This window comes from Bemisia tabaci, chromosome 1, assembly GCF_918797505.1.
Source record: "Bemisia tabaci chromosome 1, PGI_BMITA_v3".
Lineage (NCBI taxonomy): Eukaryota > Metazoa > Arthropoda > Insecta > Hemiptera > Aleyrodidae > Bemisia > Bemisia tabaci.
The window spans coordinates 82,233,661-82,253,821 of NC_092793.1; the positions used below are offsets into that span (position 1 = coordinate 82,233,661).

At 42.7% G+C, this 20,161-nt stretch overlaps 1 protein-coding gene across 1 annotated transcript in view; it reads left to right on the top strand.

The window, feature by feature from the left end:
• The window catches only part of sima (HIF-1 transcription factor component sima), a 163,990-nt gene that overhangs the window by 123,013 nt on the left and 20,816 nt on the right, over positions 1-20,161 (top strand). The window contains 2 exon segments of the mRNA XM_019061382.2: positions 18,943-18,982; positions 18,985-19,522. Of these exon segments, the coding sequence (XP_018916927.2) occupies positions 18,943-18,982; positions 18,985-19,522 (578 nt within the window).

Below are 20,161 nucleotides of genomic sequence, written 5' to 3' on the forward strand. Positions count from 1 at the left end.
TTACGAGGAATTTGAACTGCCCGCTCACAAGAAACTCAAAGCTCTACGTGAGTCAAATCGCGCACTACGACGGTTTCAGCAAGCTTCTCAATCGAGCAATTTTCATTTCCCACCAGGTGTTTTTCAAACTATAAGTAATTTGCTATAGCTGAGCCAAAGCGTCAAGATTGAGGTTGCCAGATTTTTTTTTATCACAGAGACGTTCATAATTACGTTTAGCGCGCGATGTGAATCACGTAGAGCATTGAGTTTTCATGAGCGGGTGGTTTCAATTCACGCATCAAGAATCATTAAATATCTTCGGAAGAAGTTGATTTCGGTGATTTTCGTTGTGCGCGTCGTGTTTTACGTGAAACTTTGGTTACGAAACATGTATCAGAATGCTGAAATTCGTACCTTGTCTAGTGGTCCATTGTGAAAGAATATAAGATGCACGGTCTTTCAATCCAATGTGATCTTGGATCTGATCGAAAAGAACCGAGAAGTTTCGCTCCGAAATCGTCCATCCCGTCATCGTCGCTCTGAAAGGGACGGACGATGACGTGAAGAAAAATTTCTGGGTACGCAGCGCGACTTTTAGCGCGAGGAGCGTTAGGAATTTTTTCTTCTTGCTCGCCGGGAAAGATCTCCAAGTATGCTTGCCTGTGCATCAGATATTTGGACGAATTTCAAACGAGGTGGGTTGTGCGGGCGTCATTGTCAGTTGGAATACAGTGGCGATTTTTTAAGTTGACTGCTGTGTTCTTCCTCCATTTGAATCCATAAAAAATATCGATTCTAGGCGAGGCTGCCTCAACAAAATTTTATCGTTTCTTCCTCCTCTTTTTTTTGTAATTTATTGGCTTTTGCTCCAGTTCTAATCTGCTAGTCTAATCTGCTGAAATACCTGTGTTTAAATGGGAAACGCCGCCAGATGACGTCACTAGGCGGTGCATTTTCTCACTTTTAAATCTATTTGTACACAGTTTCTCATACCAGAAAAAATTATAAAAAATACCATGAAATCAGCTCTTAAAGCACTTTCAGATGAAGCAATAAAAAATTTGCGTGCAAATTCTCCTTTTTTTTGGAGTTTAGGGTCTGATTTGGATTGAGCGGGTGTTAGGGGTGTAATTTCAGGGATAATAGAGTATTTGTTTTAGGACGCATCTGCGAGCCAACGCCATTGAATCGATTGTTTTACGTACATTTAAATGGAGGAAAAACAATGTTGCCAAACTTCATCAGACGTCGTCGTCGTCGTCCTCTAGAAATTGCTCCATCGTATTCATAGATCACTGATCGTTCGTCTAACGTTCTAAACCAGCGAAAAATCCCCCTCCAGCTGACGTTGTAAGGTTTGCGGATTCTTTCACTTGAATTTTCAAAGTGGAACGCAAAATCCGGCAACAGGGCGCATGGCTCAGAGTTTGGCTCCAATAATATTTATAAGCCCACCTCTATTTTAAAAATGTACCCTGGCCAACGCTCCACGTTATTGTATTCGTTTAACAATGTTCATTTTTCATTGATGCCCCCTGCCTCTGGGCTCTCTACCAAAGGCAGATCCAGCAATTTGGCAACACCGGATTTTCTCCATTTAAAGCCACGCTAAAAGATCGATTTTTGTCGGAGCACCTGGCCCCTCCAAGAATCGATACATTTCCATAGGTTTAAATGGAGCAAATACAATGTTGCCAATTTGCTGGATCCGCCAATGCTCTCTACACGTTTTTTTTAGTGCACCCTTTCTTCACGGAAGGTTTGCTCGTCTGTTTTGGCCACCGTCGCGATGTAGGTGGGACAAGTTAACTGATTGAAATGGAAGGTGCGGCAATAGTATACGTGCATTCCACTAAAAGAAGAATTTGCAGCTAGTAATCGTACTCCCCTCCCACCTTATTTAGCAACAACAAGGGGGGGGGGCGGACAAGTCAACCTTGGTATTACAAATTAATATTCGGCTCAAGTTTAATTCACTTACATAGTCAACGATCTTAACTTAAACTTCAGGTTCCATTATTACTTTGGTATTTTCCCCAGTCCTTGTGCTGATTTTTCTTTTTAAGGATAAATATAGATAGATAAATATATATAAATATAGACAGACAATTATAAGATTATTGCAGTCGACACGGTCAAGATTGTTGCCTAAGTCATCCTTTCAAAATATCTCCGGTCCCAGGACGATGATGTTAAAACCTATTATTTCCAACATTGAAGATTGAAGTAGCCTCTTTTTGTATTTTTTATGAAAATATTTAATAAGCTTTTTTGGGGTTATCATTTTAATGTTCGCTCTTGGCGCGGCAAACCGAACGGATTGAAAGCCAATAGTGCTATACACCATGAAGTATTCTTATTTTGTATTGATTTACGGCACATTTAGGAGGCCGAAAGCTGACCAAGATTTGGTAAACCAAAATTGCCAGGGTTTTTTTTAAATTTATTTAATTTATTTTCTTATATATTAATTTATTTATTTTTTCCCCTATTGCTATTATTATTGCCGAGCGAGCACCCGAAAACACAAACAGAACCAGTGGGCAATATAAGCATATGTAGGGGGTGAATTGTCGTGCTGAGGATAAACGTTGCATGAACATTCGAATGTTGTTAAAATTCTCATTATACGATACATTTTTCATTTTGGAAGTTATTTTCCACGAAAATTGCAGATACTTTCGATTGAATTGCGAATGTTTTATTCTAAAAAACTTGAAGAAAAATATTCATAAATCTTTCCAAAAAGTTGCATTTCACTAACGGGAATTTGGCAGCGTCTGAAGGTTCATACGGCGTTCTTCTTTAGCACGTCAGTGAGGCCTACGTATGTGCCAGGCTCGCATGGTGCACCTACTCAAGGCAAATCGATATCGAGTCAAACCTTTGAAGAACCGGCTCAGTTTCAGCAGCACTCATTAGGAGAAAACTACCATGACAAGAGGATGAATTGAATTGTCTCCCGTCTTATTTTCTCGTTTTGGCAAATTGCGCGTTACCTCTCTCCCCCTCCCCTCTTTATCGCACCGGTGAGATATTGAGAGCTTTTTGGTTACTTGCGCGTCGAGACTCAAGAGCATTAAGCGATAGGGGTCCACTTACATTTTTGAACCTCAGTGTGTTCTGTTGCACTAAAAAAAATAAAAAATACGCCTTTAGACGTTGCCAATTTTTTTTTGAAAGTTGTATGCCTCCTCTGGGGAAATTGGGCAAATTTTTACTCTGCTCCTAATTCCGTGCGAGTTGGCTCGCTGAAATAATTCGTAAAGTTTTTATTCGCGTTAGACTTTATAACAGACACCTCAATAAATATCTAATCACTACCAGCGGAGAAATTTCGATAACTTCAAGTGTGTTTCTTTCTGACCCAAATGCGAAAATCTAATCAAGAATCGTGATTAATATTCACGCCCATATTGCGAATTCGCAGCAATGATTACGACGGTCAACACATCATCAAATGGACTTCGTTTTGCAATTAGGGACTACAGCTTCTGGCTCATCCATAAAAACACTTATGTGCACAGGGAAACTAATGGTACATAGGCACGATGTTTTTAAACTGAGACAGAAATCGTAGCTCCTAATTGCAAAATATAGTCCAAATCGAATGGGTCTACTTCGCGCATCGTCTGAACGGTTTTGGTAGCATCAACATATTCTTCAGAATACGATATCGCCTGCAGCGAACCGTGGCGAATTGGGGGTAACTGCGGAAGAGCAGTAACTTTTCGTGGTTCCCTCTCAACTCTTTTTTATTCCCAGATTCAGTCGAGAGCCATGGGATCTAAAACCTTTCAGAAAATTTCTGTCTGGTCGCCGGCCGCAAAGCCTCACCGTCGTTTTTGTCCGAATTGCAGCCGAATTCTTTCTGTCCTATGACATGGCATTTCAATACTCGGGAAAATTCTACATTGATTCTAAATTTAAATTAAACCGACGCAGGTAATATGAAATAAGAGCGCTCGATCTTAGGGTAAACGCAAAAACCGTATTTTTCGAAAAAATTCAGCTCCAGGCTGATTTCACCTGATAGCGTAAGGAATCAGCTGCTGTTCCGAGTAAACGTAAGGGAATCCTAACCTCAAAGCGAGACTTGGCCGGCATGCATTCGCGTAGAAGATTTACATTACATCATGGGTTGTTTTCCGAGCCGTGTCAGCAAATTACGTAATCCTAAGCATATTACACTTGATTGAATGGGACAACTGCCGACTAGTCACTGGCGTTATCGGTCTTATAAAATACCCACCTCAAGCATCGGTTCTTGCGCGAAACTTAAGAGCCGGGACTCTTATCATTTACGCGTTGTCGTTGTCGTGTCAAGAGTTATCATTAGTTACCAGTGCATACAAATCACTTGCAACCTTAATAATTAGCCCTGCTTTTCCATTCTTGCTCTACTCTTAATTCTTTCCAAAACCCAATTCAGGAAATCAAACTAAATTCAAAGGGATTTTTTTCCGTGACAACCAGTGCCTTAATTGGACTATTTTTTTTGCAATTAGGGACCAAAATATCTGGCTCTTTTTAAAATCAACGTAACAACCATTAGTTTTCCCACGTTTACAAGTGTTTTCACAGATGAGCCAAAAACTGTGGTTCCGGATTGCAAAATGGAGTCCAATTTGACCCTGCGTTCGGTTATGTCGAAGTCAAAGATCCAGGAGCTTCGTGGATCCGTTCCTGCCATTTTAATTATTTTATTTAACATGTATGTCACGAAATTAAGTGGTATCTTAAGTAAACCAGTAATGAGCTCATTTCGAATTTTTCTGGAAACGTTTGGTTTTTATATTCATGGCTAGCGAGAGCTGTTTAATGCCCAAGAAAATAAAATTCATTTTCTTCCAGTTTTATTAAATGGAATATTTATTCATGTATATCTATTTTTCTTGATAATAGTTTTAGAATGATTTTAAGCAAACCAAGCACCATCGCTGAGGTTTAAAGTAAAAATTTCTCCACACTCATTTTTCATGGTTGAAAAGACGAATTGCCTAGCCCACCAGGAGAACGTATTCTCGAACACTCCATTCACATCGTGCACTATTCCTCTCTTCGGGATAACGGTAATCCTAAAATGATAAAAGGAGTCAAAGGTCTGTCCATCTCGCGTTGTAACTAAAAAAAGCTTCCTGCGATGCGCTCGGATGTATTTATTTACTTTACACTCAAGCGACGTTGCCTGCCGTATTAGAATGCTCTAATTTTCCTCGTTCAACTCCAAGACTATAGTCTCGGTGCCTTCTCTCGAGATGGCAGCGGTCGACCTGACCCAGGATTGATGGTGGACTAGAGCACAGGTCCCGAACCAGAAAAAAGAAACAGACCTCGATAACCGAGCTCTGGAGAGTTAGGGGTTGTAATTAAGCAGGCCTTGAGACGTGTACCATCCTATCTTATGGTTGTAATCGCTCAGATGTAACGTGTTGAGTTGCATTCTATTGAAGGTGCTATTTTCCTGAATAACTACTAATACCTGAAAAAAATTTCGACATTCCGTAGGGTTCAAAATATTTAGGATCTGCGCCGATTATTACATGTCACTCAGTATTTCTTCAACTCCAACGTATAAAATCCGAGGAAATAGGTAAATAAGTCCATTAAAGGTTTCTGTCCTTACCGTCGAAGATAGCACTGACTGGTCGCGGAACCGAAGGATACCAGTAGAATCTCAAGGAATCGTAAAATGTCTCGTATACACTTAAACACCTAAAACTTCATCTGGAAAAGATGAGATGAATTGTCTCTCGGCCGTTGATAAGTGAGTAAGCGCAGTGTCGGTCCGTTTCGAAAATTCGTGGGGTACTGGTAGGTACGTACACCCCCCTCTCGAGTTGGGCCCCCTAACTAATCAAAAGCCTTCCCTCGCGTAGCTTTTTCAAGTTTTGGGGCTCCCATAGGAGTCCTGTCGGGGCCTCCAGAGTCACCTGTCAGAATTCCTGGTGTGCTGAAGCGCCCTGGCACCCCTGGCCGGACCGCCCCTGAGTAATGCACTCTTTCGACTATCAATTATCGTAATCGGTATGGGGAAGAGGGGGGGGGGATCTTTGTCAGAAAGGCTTGCATAATATTTCTACACCGAAAAAAATGGTATGCTGTTTTGGCACCTAGGATGTCAAAAATGTGTCTGGTCATCCTAAGATGCTACCTTGATTGCCCACGCAGTTGAATTTGCATTCGTAGGATGTAAAGTTAACTGCGAGGGCAGTAAAGGCAGCATTTTGGGATCACCAGACACATTTTTGACATCCTAGGTGCTAAAACAGCATATTATTTTTTTCAGTGTAACTGACCAAAACGTAAGGATAATATTTCTGCTCCATACCGGTCCAGCGAAACGATTCGGAGGCGGTTAAGCAACAACGGAATTAATAATCCAAGCAATTAAAATCAAATAGGGAATGATGATGTTAGATGAAAAATTGCGGACTAAACTGAGAATCCGAGTTTTCCAATCCATCGAGACAAATCCATGACAGCACTCGAGGATTTCTTCGATTCCGCGGAGCCCGTAATTCATGACAGACGGATCCCAAACTCATTGCCTTGTCATGCTGCGGTGGAATTTTTTCGGTCGGGTGTCATTATCATACCGAATTAGCTTTAAGTGCTGTTATTTTCGTCGGCGACGGTTCGATCGAATCTATTCTCTCGTCGTCCCTGGCTGTCCGACTCATAAGTGCATGCACGAGCCACTTGTGAGGAGTGGTGGACTGGACAGCGCTGAGAGGAAAACCTTTATTTGAACTGTATTTCAGAGCTCTCAATCCCCTGGGACACCGTTTTCCCAGCTCATGCTAAAGTTTTGATTAGTAATTATTAAGAAACAGTGGAGTGGCGTGAATGATCGATTATCGATATCCTCCCATTTGAAGCTATGGTAAAGAATCGATTTTCAAAGTGTTCGTTGCGAACACCCTGTTTATCGATCCTTTTCCATGGGTTTGAATGGCAGATCAAGCGATATATCGCACAGCACGCCACGCCACTGCTAAGAAAATAGGGTTTCTATTAAAAGAGGGATTAAAAGAACCTACCCTGGACTATAAGAGGGACCAAGGGCTCGAGAAGCGTAGCCGCTATGACCAAACACGCCAATCGCAGGTCAGAGCACGCTAGCCTAAACTAACCTTCCTGAAACATTTTGCGCTCCATCCAAAGTCACCCTGCTGCCTTTCTTAGAGGTATGTTGTTTCTGCACGGGTGCTTCAAATACATATTTAGGGATTTTTAATCGATTAATTGCGTGAATCGATTTTCCCCTCAAATCGAAAATTCCGAATTTTGTCACCCAGATGTGTTGAATCGGCGTGCGAGTCGATCGTTGAGCCGAAATTTCAGTAAACCTCCCGGAAATTTCCGTTCGATCCTTTTTCAAGCAGTGCGAATTTTGAGTCTGCACGCGCGATTTCCGAACTTTTTAAATAGATTTTTCGGGAAATCAACTTCCGGTCACGATTAATAAATTGATGAAATCGAATTGCGAAAAAATCCCCAAGACTAGCGGAATGTAAAATCCGGGAATTCGAGCTTCGGACAGGCGACTCCGCGCTCAGCTGGAGCTCCCGCGACACAGCCGCGTCTCCGGTCGATCCTTTCGCTCGCGGTGAAAAGTCAATTTGATAATCGGGGAACACTCGACGAACCGACCTACTACCCTCTTCCCTCCCCCCCCTTCCCCCCTTCTCCTCCCCCACCCTCCTCCCCCCCTCCTCCCCCCCGGTGTCTTTAAATGTTAGATTTTGCGGGCCGGAACCGCGAGCCCTTCAACCCAAACAAATCGCCAAATCCTCCTCGGAGTGAGTTCGAGTCCCTTTATACCGAGAGTTGAGACAATGTGAATCTAATTCCGACTGGTTCCCGTGTTTTAGGCCTCCACAGCGTCACAAACGGGAATGAAGATTACATTTTCACCGATTGCAAAGATCTCAATCTCGAATGGACCGGGGGATAACGGGTTCGGCAAGGAACGAACGGAATGAGAGCAGGAACGGAGAAAGGGATTTGAGAATGAGCCGACCAAAGATTACGAAAAACTATCAATTTGTGTAATTTTTATTCCCGTTTGCGACTCCACGAGGGGGGCTGTCTTAACTCTCAGTATAAAGAGACTCAAGGAGTGAGCATCTAGCGAACTCGCCCGCCCTCTATTCCGCCTACACTGAAAAAAAAATCTCGCCGCAAAGCCACTTTCTTAAAGTTTCAAATGAGCTTTGCCCGAAACTTATGTCTTTCGAAGACGCCTTTCTACGGTCAACCTCTTCAATTTTTGTCGAAAAGTTCTAGATCCGTATTCACAGATTTCCCTGATATTTCATATTTTGACGTAGGAAACTTGGAAACGCCTGAAGGCTCATACGGGCAAAGGCCACCGTTCGGCAACGGCGAGGCAAGGTCGCCAGATTGCACGATAAAATTTACATGGTTTTAAATGGAGAAAAGTGCTGATTTTTCATGACAATTTGGCAGAAATGTGGCGAGAGCTGCCGAATCCGAGGACGCGATGTCGATGGTGATGAGATGCCTGAACATGTCTCGCAATTGCCGTAACGCCGCATTGCGAGCGTCATATACAACTTACAACCCATCTTTCCGTTTGTATTGGCTTCAAAAGGCAGAATTCTACGGAGATGTGGCATCGGGGCCTACGAACAATAGGCGTGAATTACACTTTTTTGCCGGATCCGCTCAAGAGACCGACGAATGGGAGTGGCTCGCCAGAACGAAAAAAAAATTGGCTCTTTTCCGGGCCCTCCAAAAAACATCGAAACAACAGTCATTTTCATAATCGCTGTAACTTGGTCAATTTCTGACCTAGAGAGCTCGAGTTGGTCTTGTTTTACACGTCATTACTACCACTTTAACGTTGTACAGCATTTCCTAGCTGTGCTACCGTTTGTCCGCAAAAAGAAAACTTGCAGTGTTTTTCCGACAGCCTACGTATAGAAAAGCACAACGATCGACATTTAAACTCCTCCGGGATGCACATAAAAATTATTATTTTAATTTTACGGTCATCAGAAACAAAAGCAGCTTAGGTCCCTCAATTTTTTTGCTCCAAGAAGGTGAGAAGATCGACGAACGAATCGCGGCAGTATCGAGACGTGAATGATCGATTATCGATATTTCCCCATTTGAAGCTATGACGAACAATCGATTATTAAGGTGATCGTTGCGAACACCGTGTTTATCGATCCTTTTCCATGGGTTTGAATGGAAGATCAATCGATAAATCGCAAAGCACGCCACGCTACTGAATCCCAGTGATTGAACGCACAGGTAATAACCCCAGAGCACTAACGCATATAGTTGAAGACACGTTACGCGAGGGCAAACGAATGATAATGACCCACATTTTTCAAGGAAAAAAGCACGCACGACAAATTAAAGGGGGAAAAAATTACATGAGCTGATAATGAAGAACCCCTGAAGGAATGAGTCGTTGGTTAAGAAATAATCTTATCACACTGACGAAACAAAATTTCTTGCCCAAGATCATTCGAAAAGTCATGCAGCGACTTGTAAGCTCCATTCTGCCAATATTATTGCTTATTTGCGACTGACAATTTTTTTTTGTTCGTTTGACTGACAGTGTTTAACTCTTATTGACTAAGTATTTATAGTAAAACTTGTATTGGTGAATAAGTTTTTAGAAAATTTTTCGATGAACAATGCACCAAAACAACTACTCAATTATTAGTCATTCGCCGGGTATTTTCATCTTTCACTGTTAATACATTGTTGAGTCAGGACTATCGCATAACTCTACAGAACCTTTTTTAACCTATAATAAACCGTTTTTGAAATATGGTTATTCTCGTAGTGATTTGCCATTCAGCAGGAAAAACCTTCTTAGAGGGTCTCCACACACGTTTTCATTAACAAAAAAAAAAAAAAGAAGAAAAAAAAAAAAAAAACCTCGTAGTACGATGAATAGCTTGAGAGTTGATGCCCGACTTAAATATTACCGCTCTCATTTAATATCAGCATAATGATAAGAGCAGAGTACGCAATTTGGATTAATTAGCTCGATCATCGTCAATCGTAAATGCCGATGAACGGCGAAGGAATTAGTTCTCTCTAGTTTTGCGTTTTCTGTTCCAAATTTTGGAGTGAGGATATGTATTTCAAATGGCTGATATAATTCACAAGTGCGAAGTTAACAACCCTGAAGTGCAGTGCAGATTCTTGTGGAACCGATCCATTGTATTATCAAGAACTCTAATTGAAATCGTCGCTTTTACGAATGTAATCACTTTAGAAAATGTGTCTGCACCTGGTATTATCGGTCGATCGATTCGCTTTCGAGGAAGATATATTCGTAATTTTCAGACTATTCTAAATGTTTCAAGTTGGAGATTTCCTTTTTTTCACGTTTGATTCTAGTCCATTCTTAACCAAAAGGGTTAACCAAAACTTCTAACGAAACATTCTCAACTAAAATTCTTAATTCACGGGGGTAAAAAACCGAGGTTGCGTTAGTTCTCGATTTAAATGTCTCTTTGACGTAATCTGTAAAAAGGAGACTTTTCCAGGGTTCGGCGCGCATGGATTTTCGTAGAGGTGCGTCGCTCTGTGCGTGAGCGCGGGAAAATTGTGGGGGTAAGGCGACCGCGCGTAGAGCTGAAAATTGGGGTAATCGATGCCCCCTTTCCTACCACCCCCGCATGTTTCTTCACCCTCCCCCCGCTTCTCAATCAGAATCGGAACGGAGTTGGTGAAAAAAGTGGCGCTCCACGGCCCACTCCCTTACGACGTAGACAACGGAAACGAACGGATCTGTGCCGTTTATTCGCAAACGCGATTACGCGAAGGATTAGTCCTCGCGGGACTTGAAACAAGGAGGAGGATTTATAACATAATTTAACATGACTACGGGCGTGCAGCCTCTCTTTATTTTTTCATGAGTGGGAATTTTGAATTTACGGAACGAAAAACGTTAAATGTCTAAGTTATCGGAGTTAAATTCATTAATTTCCGTCGAAAAATCTTGTTTCACCCGGTATCTTGATTAGAAAACGTATACCATAATGCTGAAATTCTTATTTTGTTTAGTGTTTATTTTAAAGAACCGTACATCACCACACCAGCAGCAATCGACTCGTTCGATAGCCAATGACACCACTTACCCAAATTCATTCACGAACTTGATAGACTGATTTAGTGGCCACGTCAGTGGATATAATATCGAATCCTTGGTTCAAATATGTACAAACACAGAACCTTGTTCTTGATTCGCGCACTTTGCGCTATGGTGGTAAAATGCGTCCAATTCTTTCTTACAATCAAAATTTCTCGTGTTTAGCGAGTCTCCAATAGATGTATTACCGGTCAATGAATTTAATGAATTAACACAACTCATGAAGAATTCGTACAGGAGGTTACGTCAGTTTGCTTTGGTTTGACCCAAGAGTTCGATATTATATCAAATGACGTAGTCACTAAATCAGTCTCTTCTAGATTCTGAACTCGCCGTGGTTCTTCAATCCCTCTCAATGGGCTACTGTTGGCAGCCACAGTCTCTCTAGAGTCTAACGGGCCACCTAAAGGAGGTTTTAATGTCATCCGCCCCCTCGTATAAATTATATATTTACGCGAAATATTTAATTGAATCGCCTCGAAGGCAGCTATACATTGACGTTGCGGAATGTAAAAGGCCGCATTCAGAGTCTATCTCTATAACCAATGCGTTGAGTATACCTTTCACCAATGATGTGAGCGGCCGTTGGAATTTTTCCCCTTTCTCGCTTTATCATTCATTTTTAATTCATAGTGCCAGCAACAAGCGCTGAATTTTTATTACAAATTTAAATGCACCAAGTAAAGAGTTGCAGCGCTATTGCCGCATAGGCCCATGACACGTCCCCGATTCGTGGATATCGCCAATGTTTGAATTTGGTGCGATTTGGCAACCTCAGAATTTAAAGCAACTCGTGTCAGACTTGTTAGCGGCTGAGCCGGAATCTGGAATTCGTTTCCGAACTGACGATAGTGAGCGTGAAAAAACTAGTTTTTCCGTATTGACTTAGGCAATTTACACGGCTCTGGTTGGTGGTGGTTCGTGAAGATTTTTTTACTTACCTCTTTATTTTTTTTCTATTTGTAAACGTCAAAAAACTGCCTCTTTCCAACGGTTTTGCATGGAACCGCAGAAGATTCCACTCGTTTCATGTGAGCTTTTTTGGACACCTTATTGTTAGTCCTGTAAGACACCACTGTGCAGTTTAAGCAAGGAATACACGCATGTCGTTGAGAGTCGCACGATCAACGGGTTCAAAATGAAAAATACAAATAAAAAATGAATATCGTCAGTTCATCGATGGATCTCGGGGTGCTTTTTCAAAAACGTGCACTCTAAAACCATAGAGAAAAAAAAGGAGGTGTTTGCATCTTGAGGTTTGTTTACCCTGTGACGCAGGTCGGTACAACCTGGCCAGCTAAATCCGGAATTCGAAGTATGAAAAACGAACCATAATGTCCCATTTTTTTGCTCAAATCAACTCATGATATAATTTCAAGCACTTTTAATGGAATGACTTTTTTCCATAAATTTCACCATTTCCGAGAAAATGGATGATAAAAGTCACTGTACCGACCTACGTCATCAAAAAAATCCAAGATGCCCGAAATGCAAACACCTCCTTTTTTTCTCTATGCTCTAAAACAAGCCTGTTGAAAATCTTACAGATGATAGTTTATTCAGTCATGATTAAATTTGTAGACCTAACTACAGGTTGGGAACAGAGCTCGACTTTTCACTATCCCGATCATCATGATAGTCGTTCCAATTTTTCGTCCTCGTTTTTCACATTGTAATAACGTGTACAATCGCCGCCAAAAAAGGCGGAAAATCAGCAATTTCCTCAATGCGAACCCGTGTAATATAAAATATGCTCACTTCATTTCAACTCACATAATCCAGGAACCTTGATGTGTTCGCAAATGCACAGTTTCTAAATGTGTCATTCAAGGCGGCAGTTACATTGGTGAAGGAAAGAATTCACGGATTATCAGGCACCGCCCTGGTATGATTTTTCTCTTCTTTTTTCTTTTTTTCTCTTTTAATAATATGAAGCTGGTCGTCTCACAATCGTACGTATTTGTGAAACTGCAATATTCTGAAAACTGCTGTCAACAGTGATTTGCAAACTATGTTTGTTCAAAATTTTGCTTCTGCATGCGAAATGCATATCATCATGCTAAAGGAAACTCGCACAGCAAGCAGTCAGCCATGTAGCTTTGCGCTTATCATTCAATTTTCTAGGCGAATTACATCACTTTTGCATTCCGCAGCTAAAAGACGAACAACCGTACAGATGTTTATTATATCAAACTGCAATTTTGAAGATCGGCTCCTCTACCGATTTCTTTGAGCCGCATTGATTAATCTCCGAGTTGGAAACCACGTTGCGTTTTTCATTTAACGAGGTCAGCAAAGAGCTTGTTCTGCGTGGAAACTCCGACGAAAAGCGCCTATCCAAGCTGTTGCATTTTGTAGACACGTCTAGTCTGGAAATCTCAGCTCCTTTTTTTCTAACTCGCGAGGTATTAATCAAGTCGTGCGATTTCCTAAGTCGGTTTTTCGTCCACATCAGAGGACGGAACCGGTTTTAGGGAATGATCACTCCTAGATCGCCGATTTGTGGCGCTATTTTGCCGCGCAAACGCCCGCTAGGGCCATATCTCTTGCTACTCCACCGATACTACGTTCGACACAGCCGGTTATAATTTAATTTTAATCAATATTTTATTTTTAATTAAGCCTTGTATTTTTCCCTTGTAAATTTTGATGAAAAGTTTTTCAATCTAGGAATTTTTTCTCTCGCCAATATTGCCCGGCAGCAATCGTGTAGGATTTCTCTTACTGCAGTCCCTAATCCCCCCTCCTCCTTCCCTTCAAAAGATTTTCCTGTCCATTGGTCCCTCAGCCTCACCTAAAGTAGATCCTTATCATAAGAATTCATATCCCCAAAACTTTTCCGAAGTGAAGTGGTCGCTATAGACTTCCCAAAGTGGACGAAGTTAATGGGAGAGGTCGGTCATTATTTTTTAAAAATAAAACTGCAAATTTTGATTTTTATTCCGTCAATTTCCGAATTTAAAGGGGTGCTTAGCAACGGAAATTTTACGACAAAACCAATGGAGCCACTTTTAATACCTCAAAGTTTTTTTGTAAAGGAGTTCCAAGCTTTAAAGTTTCCACATTTTGTCTGACCTCTATCATTGCCTCGCTGTACTGTGCTTCGTTGCGCCAAAGTCATGAAATGTTCAAAGCTCGCTGGTTTTCATTCTTGCACAGTTCAACCTTTGTTTATGGTTGCTGGGGTTTATATGAGTTACTTTTTTTGGTCAGATCAACTAAAAGCACTTATGTTGATCGACCAAGTTTTTGGTACATCAACTGCGTCGAGTCAGTTTAATTGAAAATAATTTTTTTTGTATCTTTTGAAGATTCTTATGAATTGAGAATTTTCCTCTTGGGGCCGGTCCTAAATTACGTAACGCTGGAGGGGGTAGAGGATAGAGTCCCTTTATACTGAGAGTCAAGATAATGTGAATCCATTTCTGATTGGTTCCTGTATTTTAGGCCTTCACAGTGTCACAAACGGGAATAAAGATTACATTTTCATCGATTGCAAAGATTATAATCTGGAATGGACCAGGGAATTACGGGTTCGGCAAGGAACGAACGGAATGAGAGAAGGAATGGAGAAAGGAATTTGAGAATGGGCCGATCAGAGATCACGAAAATCGTTCAGTTTCTGTAATCTTTATTCCCGTTTGTGACTCCATGAGGGGTGTTGTCTCGACTCTCAGTATAAAGGGACTCTAGCAGAGGAAAGCGTTAAGCCATTTTGTTTTTACGTGTTAAACGTCAGGGACCTACGTCACAAAAGCGTTACCAAGGGGGGGGGGGGGGTTCAAAAATACCGGAAAAGCGTTACGTAATTTATGGAAGGGGTGTTGTTATGAAATGACGAAATTTTCAACTCCCGAGCGGCATCATCTCGCAAGCATGGCGCAATTGGACATATTTAGGCTAAAAGGAACTAAGTGCATAGGGTTTGTGTGCAACATAGTTCCTTTTAGGATGAATACGTCCAATTCGTAGCGCTATCTCCCGCTCACACTCCGGCAGAGGAGCGAAAACCGGCGTTTTGGAGCCGCGATAAATTGCAATTTTAGCGAGCCCCTCTAAGCACGCCAGGAACTCGGAGCGAACGCCGCCGCCCGAAAACACGATTGTTTGCGCGTGTTTTATTTCTTGGCACGCTCCTAGGTTCATCCCTCCCCCATTCCCCATCTTCCCGGGACTCTTTCTCCACCGCTCAGACCGAGAGGAGCTTATATTCGCCGCTGCCGCCTTCAAAACACCACCCTCGCCCGGAACTCCTTCGGGAATTCTATTTGCAATTCCATCCGAAAAGGAACATCTCCATATTCTCGAGAGTCCGTACAATTTTAAAATGGAATTTAATCGCGGACAAGTTCTTTTCGCAGCCTTCTTCCGTGGTAGCACTTCCGGTGCTTTCATGAATTATGTAACGCATGTTTTCGGTATTTCTGACCCCCCGGCTCCCCTTTCCCTTTATGTTTGGTCTTATTTTTTTTTTTGGGGGGGGGGGGGGCAAGACTGGAAAGTTGTTGTAATTCATTAAAGTTCGCGCCGCAAAAACCGAGTTCTGGCCGGGTGGCGAAAGGGTCGAGGAGATATTCTTATGTTTCACTTAGGCCTTCTCTCAACGGCGGCGCAACTATTGAGGGCATTTTGTGCAACTATTGAAGGAAGGAGGTGTGAATGTTTCACTTAAAAGTGAAACTTTCAAGGTCAGAAACCGGGAACCTCGAACAGTTGTTAACCTTCGTGTTCTGAATTGATAAATGCTGGTTACTCGTGAAGCGGGAGTTTATTATTACGAATGTTTTATTTCTGAGCGGTTATTATTTAGAAATGGACGTATTTCTGCCAAACGGAACTAAGCACCAAATTGAGTTCCTTTTGAGGAATTTAGAATGCCAGATAGCGCGTTCTGTCAAACGGAACTAAGCGCCATGGAAAAGCATTGCGAGTATAGGACGGAATGAGCCCGACACCCAATGCCGCCGCCAATCCAAGCCCCCCTCTACCTTCCTCCTTCGATGACGCTTAGTTCCGTTTGACAGAAATACGTCCAAATATTTGTCTAAATTTCAGTATTAATTTTACATATTAGTAAGTAGCATATCATCACAGCAGAAAAATAAAATTGTATCGAATATGTTACCTTTTATCCATATCTGTTATAATGTTATTGCTACTTGTTATACCTGGTCGAAATAACGTAAACTATTCACTTTCCGTTGATTAATATCAGTTCGGTTACCTCAGTTGACATCGTTTAACCTAGAAAAATTACGACACTCATGCATATTTTTCCTTGAAATTTTCAGATATTTTAGAGTAAATTGCGTGCAAAATTCTCTGAAGATTTTGGGAAAAAAATATACTTTTTGTGGAAGGAAACTTGGCAACGTCTGAAGGCTCATACGGCGCGTTCTTCCTTAGCACGGCGGAATTGTTTACGGGGATTATACGGCATCTGCGCGGGCGGCTCACGTCATCCCAAGCGCCGCACAGTGGATGGATTCAATAGGAGAGGTCGGACAAAATTTGGAAACTTTAAACGCTCACAACTTGTAGCTCTAAAAGTTGTTTCGTTCGTTTCCTCGTAAAATTGCCTTGTAATAGCACCCCTTGAAATATAAGATATGACGAAATAAACATCAAAATTTGCAGTTTTAGTCAAAAATTGTATGTCCGACCTCGTTAATTGGCTCGATCCACTGTGCGTCGGCGAGCACGAGACCGCGATGGTGGCGGCGCGGCGCGGCGAGCGCGAAGAATGTCGTTAAAAACCGCGTGGAGAATTGCGAAGCCACCCCGAAGAATTTTCAGGGTTGCCGGCGGTCTTGAAAACCGGGAAAATCAGGGAAAGCAGGGAATTCGTGGGAGAAGTCCGGGAATTCCTGACAAATTTTCTCATCACTGATCGTTCAAACTTCTACCCTTGCTAGTCTCTCTCTCCTCTACCCTCTTGCTAGTATTAAGGCTCATCTTTTTTTCAATCAGACTCTGATTGCCCTTTTCCATAATTTGACCTCTAAACAAAGAAATTTCGTCCCAGGTTTATAAAAAGTCCAAGTTATCCGAACAATTTTTTTAAAAAATTAAAAGATAGGAGGAAATTTTGCTCGAAAATTAGGAAAAGCGGGAATTAGATAATTTTAGAGTCAAGAAAATTCAGGGTAAAGTCTTGGAAAGTCAGGGAACTAGAAAATCTTGGAGACAGGGAAAAGAAGAAAAAAGTTGAGAAAAAGTCAGGTAATTTGAAGGTGGTGGTTTAACGGCAACCCTGGACCACTCTGCCGTGCGAAGTAAAAACACCATATGAGCATTCCAGTGTTGCCAAGTATCCTCTCGAAAAGTGAAATTAAAATCAATGGATCAACAATTAAAAAGGCTAATAACTTCAATCAGTAAATAATTTAAAATAACAACACTAATAATACTCGCAAATACTTTATAATACTCACAAATTTCCTTGAAAAATCGTGATTTTCGGAAGGAAATTTGGCACCGCCTGACGGCTCATACGGCGTTTTTCCTCAGCGGGGGGGGGGGGGGGCGGGCTACTGCACAGGGTCTGATGCAGCCGGCATGGCAGCCGGCGCCAGAAACGTTGCAAATCGCGCAAGGCGGTTGGTTGTACGTCCGGTAACTCCGTCTCTCTACACCGTTAACTCCCATTAAATTACTCATTTTGTTCCTGTGTTGACATGATTAACACGGATTTCTTCTTCTTTTTCTCACTCTCGTTCCGGAAGTGAGCGAAGGTCGTAGATGGTGGGTAGTTTTCGATACGTGTCGTATGAAACCGTAAGCTCCGATGCGACGCGGCGCCCCCCCCCCCCCCCCCCCCCCCCCGGTCCGCCCAGAGCCGGGATTCCACCGAGTTCCCAAATCTTCATAGCCACTCAACTTGAGCTCCTCGACTCACTCCTTATCGGAGACGTAAAATTTCCATCCGTCCAGACTTGCGTGCTGAAAAATTCCTCACACGATATTGCGTCGAAAGTTCGCGCCGTTTCGCTGCTGGAAGTCGAGATTCGATCGGAAAGCCGCAGGCTTGCATGGTGTATCCAGAGAAAGATTTCAGGAGTCTCACTAGTGATGCTAATGCCCGTGAAATTTCCGCGATTACGTTGTAATTCTGTTATCAAGTCATCATTAAAAGGCGAGGGAATCGCGCTCTCGTATAGACAGTATTGAAGACGAGTGCATGATCATAGTAACATTTGCAACGAGAAAAACGCTTTGCTCAATATTGCTCGGAAAGAAATTCCTTGTGAATCAACTGGAACAGCCATCTAAACAGCTTGGTGATTCTTTGTCCATTGAAAAAAAAACCTGATATCTAGAAAGCCTGAAAAATAGCTGGAAAAAATCATTTAATCGATATATACCCTTTTTTTTTCAACGCAAAAGGTTTACGTTAAACCGGCTTGATGCCCCCCCCCCCCCTCCAAGAGGCTAGAGTTGCGCACTATTTGATCGGTTCCTAGAATTAATATCTACATGGGAGATAATTTTTTATAGGATTGCTACATTCAGGGAATACCAGGAAATTTTGAAAAGTCAGGAATGGCCTGGGTTTGTCAGAGAAAATGACAAAAATGCCTGGGGAAATTTGTGAAGTCGCCTTCATTTGCTTCGAGGATAGGTTTGATGTTCCAATCAACAGATTTAGCATTATGTCTTTTTAACCGTCCGGCTTGTCTTTAATCGTCAGGGAACTTTCCCTAAATGTGACGGGGAAATGTCCGGTGATTTCATCTTCTTTTTGCGGCAGCCTTGAAATTCACGAATACGGGGGATTTTCATTTCTAACGAGACGCTTTTTGGATGTGTTTCAGTGGTGTGGAGAAGAAGAACGAAATCTACTCGGCGTGCCAGCTGCTGAGCAATGGAAAAGAGAACGAGCCGATCCCGGCGCGAGTAGAAAGGAGCCCGGAGGCGCTGAAAGAAGCGGCTGCGCGGCGGCGGGAGCCCAAGACGCGAAGCCGCGGGTGGTGACGAGCAAGCTCTTCCGCCCGGTGGGCAGCGTCAACGTCGCCAACGTCGTCAACGTGGTGGACGTGGCCGGCCTAGCCAGCGCAGGGAGCGCGGAGAAGCCGAAGCCGGAGCTCCTGGAGTCGCTCTTCTCCGAAAGCGAGTACCTCTTCGAGCTGCCCGAGGCCAAGTTCTTGGATGAGGAGAAGGTGCTGGGCGAGCTGCCGCTCCCGGGGCCCGCGCCCGCGCCCGCCCCCGCCCGCCCACAGACGGTGACGAGCAAGGTGTTCGCGCCCTACCCGACGACGACCCCGGAGCCGCAGACCCAGGGCGACCCGGCCCTCTGCCTCCGGCCCCAGGCCACCACCGCCAAGATCTTCGCCCCGAGAACCGAAGAGATGAACAAGGGCTTCCTCACCTTCTCCGACGACGACGGCCTTGCCAGTGAGTCTCCTTCCCTTCTCTTCTACCCACCAAGGGAAACTGCGGGCTGATTATTGAAATTTATAGACAAAGCTATAGACAAAGAAGGCGTAAGGAGTATAGAGCCGCCCTATTGGTTAAAATGGGTGGTTCTTATAGACTAACGGGGTGAATGATGGACTAACTATCGGGTGTCTCGTGGGTTGCCGTTAGTTAGTCTATTACGTGCGTCCTTTGTCCATTGCAACCACCTGCCTCCACCAGTAGGATCCCTCCATATCCTTTTTGTCTTCTTTGTCTATTGCTTTGTCTATCTATTTATATAATCAGCCCGCAGTTGGTTGAAATGAGTGGTTCTTAAAGACTGAGGCGGTAAATGATAGACTAACTATCCGGTCTCTAGTGGGTTGCCGTTAGTTAGTCTATTGCGTACGTCCTTTGTCCATTGCAACCACCCGCTTCCATCAATAGGATATCTTCGTATGTTTTTTGTCTTCTTTGTCTATTGCTTTGTCTGTCAATTTCAATAATCAGCCTGCTGGACGGATTTCTATCAAACAGAATTATGTGCAAGTGAGAAATATGGATTGCATATTGCAAAAAGGAACCACTAGCATTGCAATGTTGCTAACATTGTGCAACTTCTTTTGTCTCGGAGGA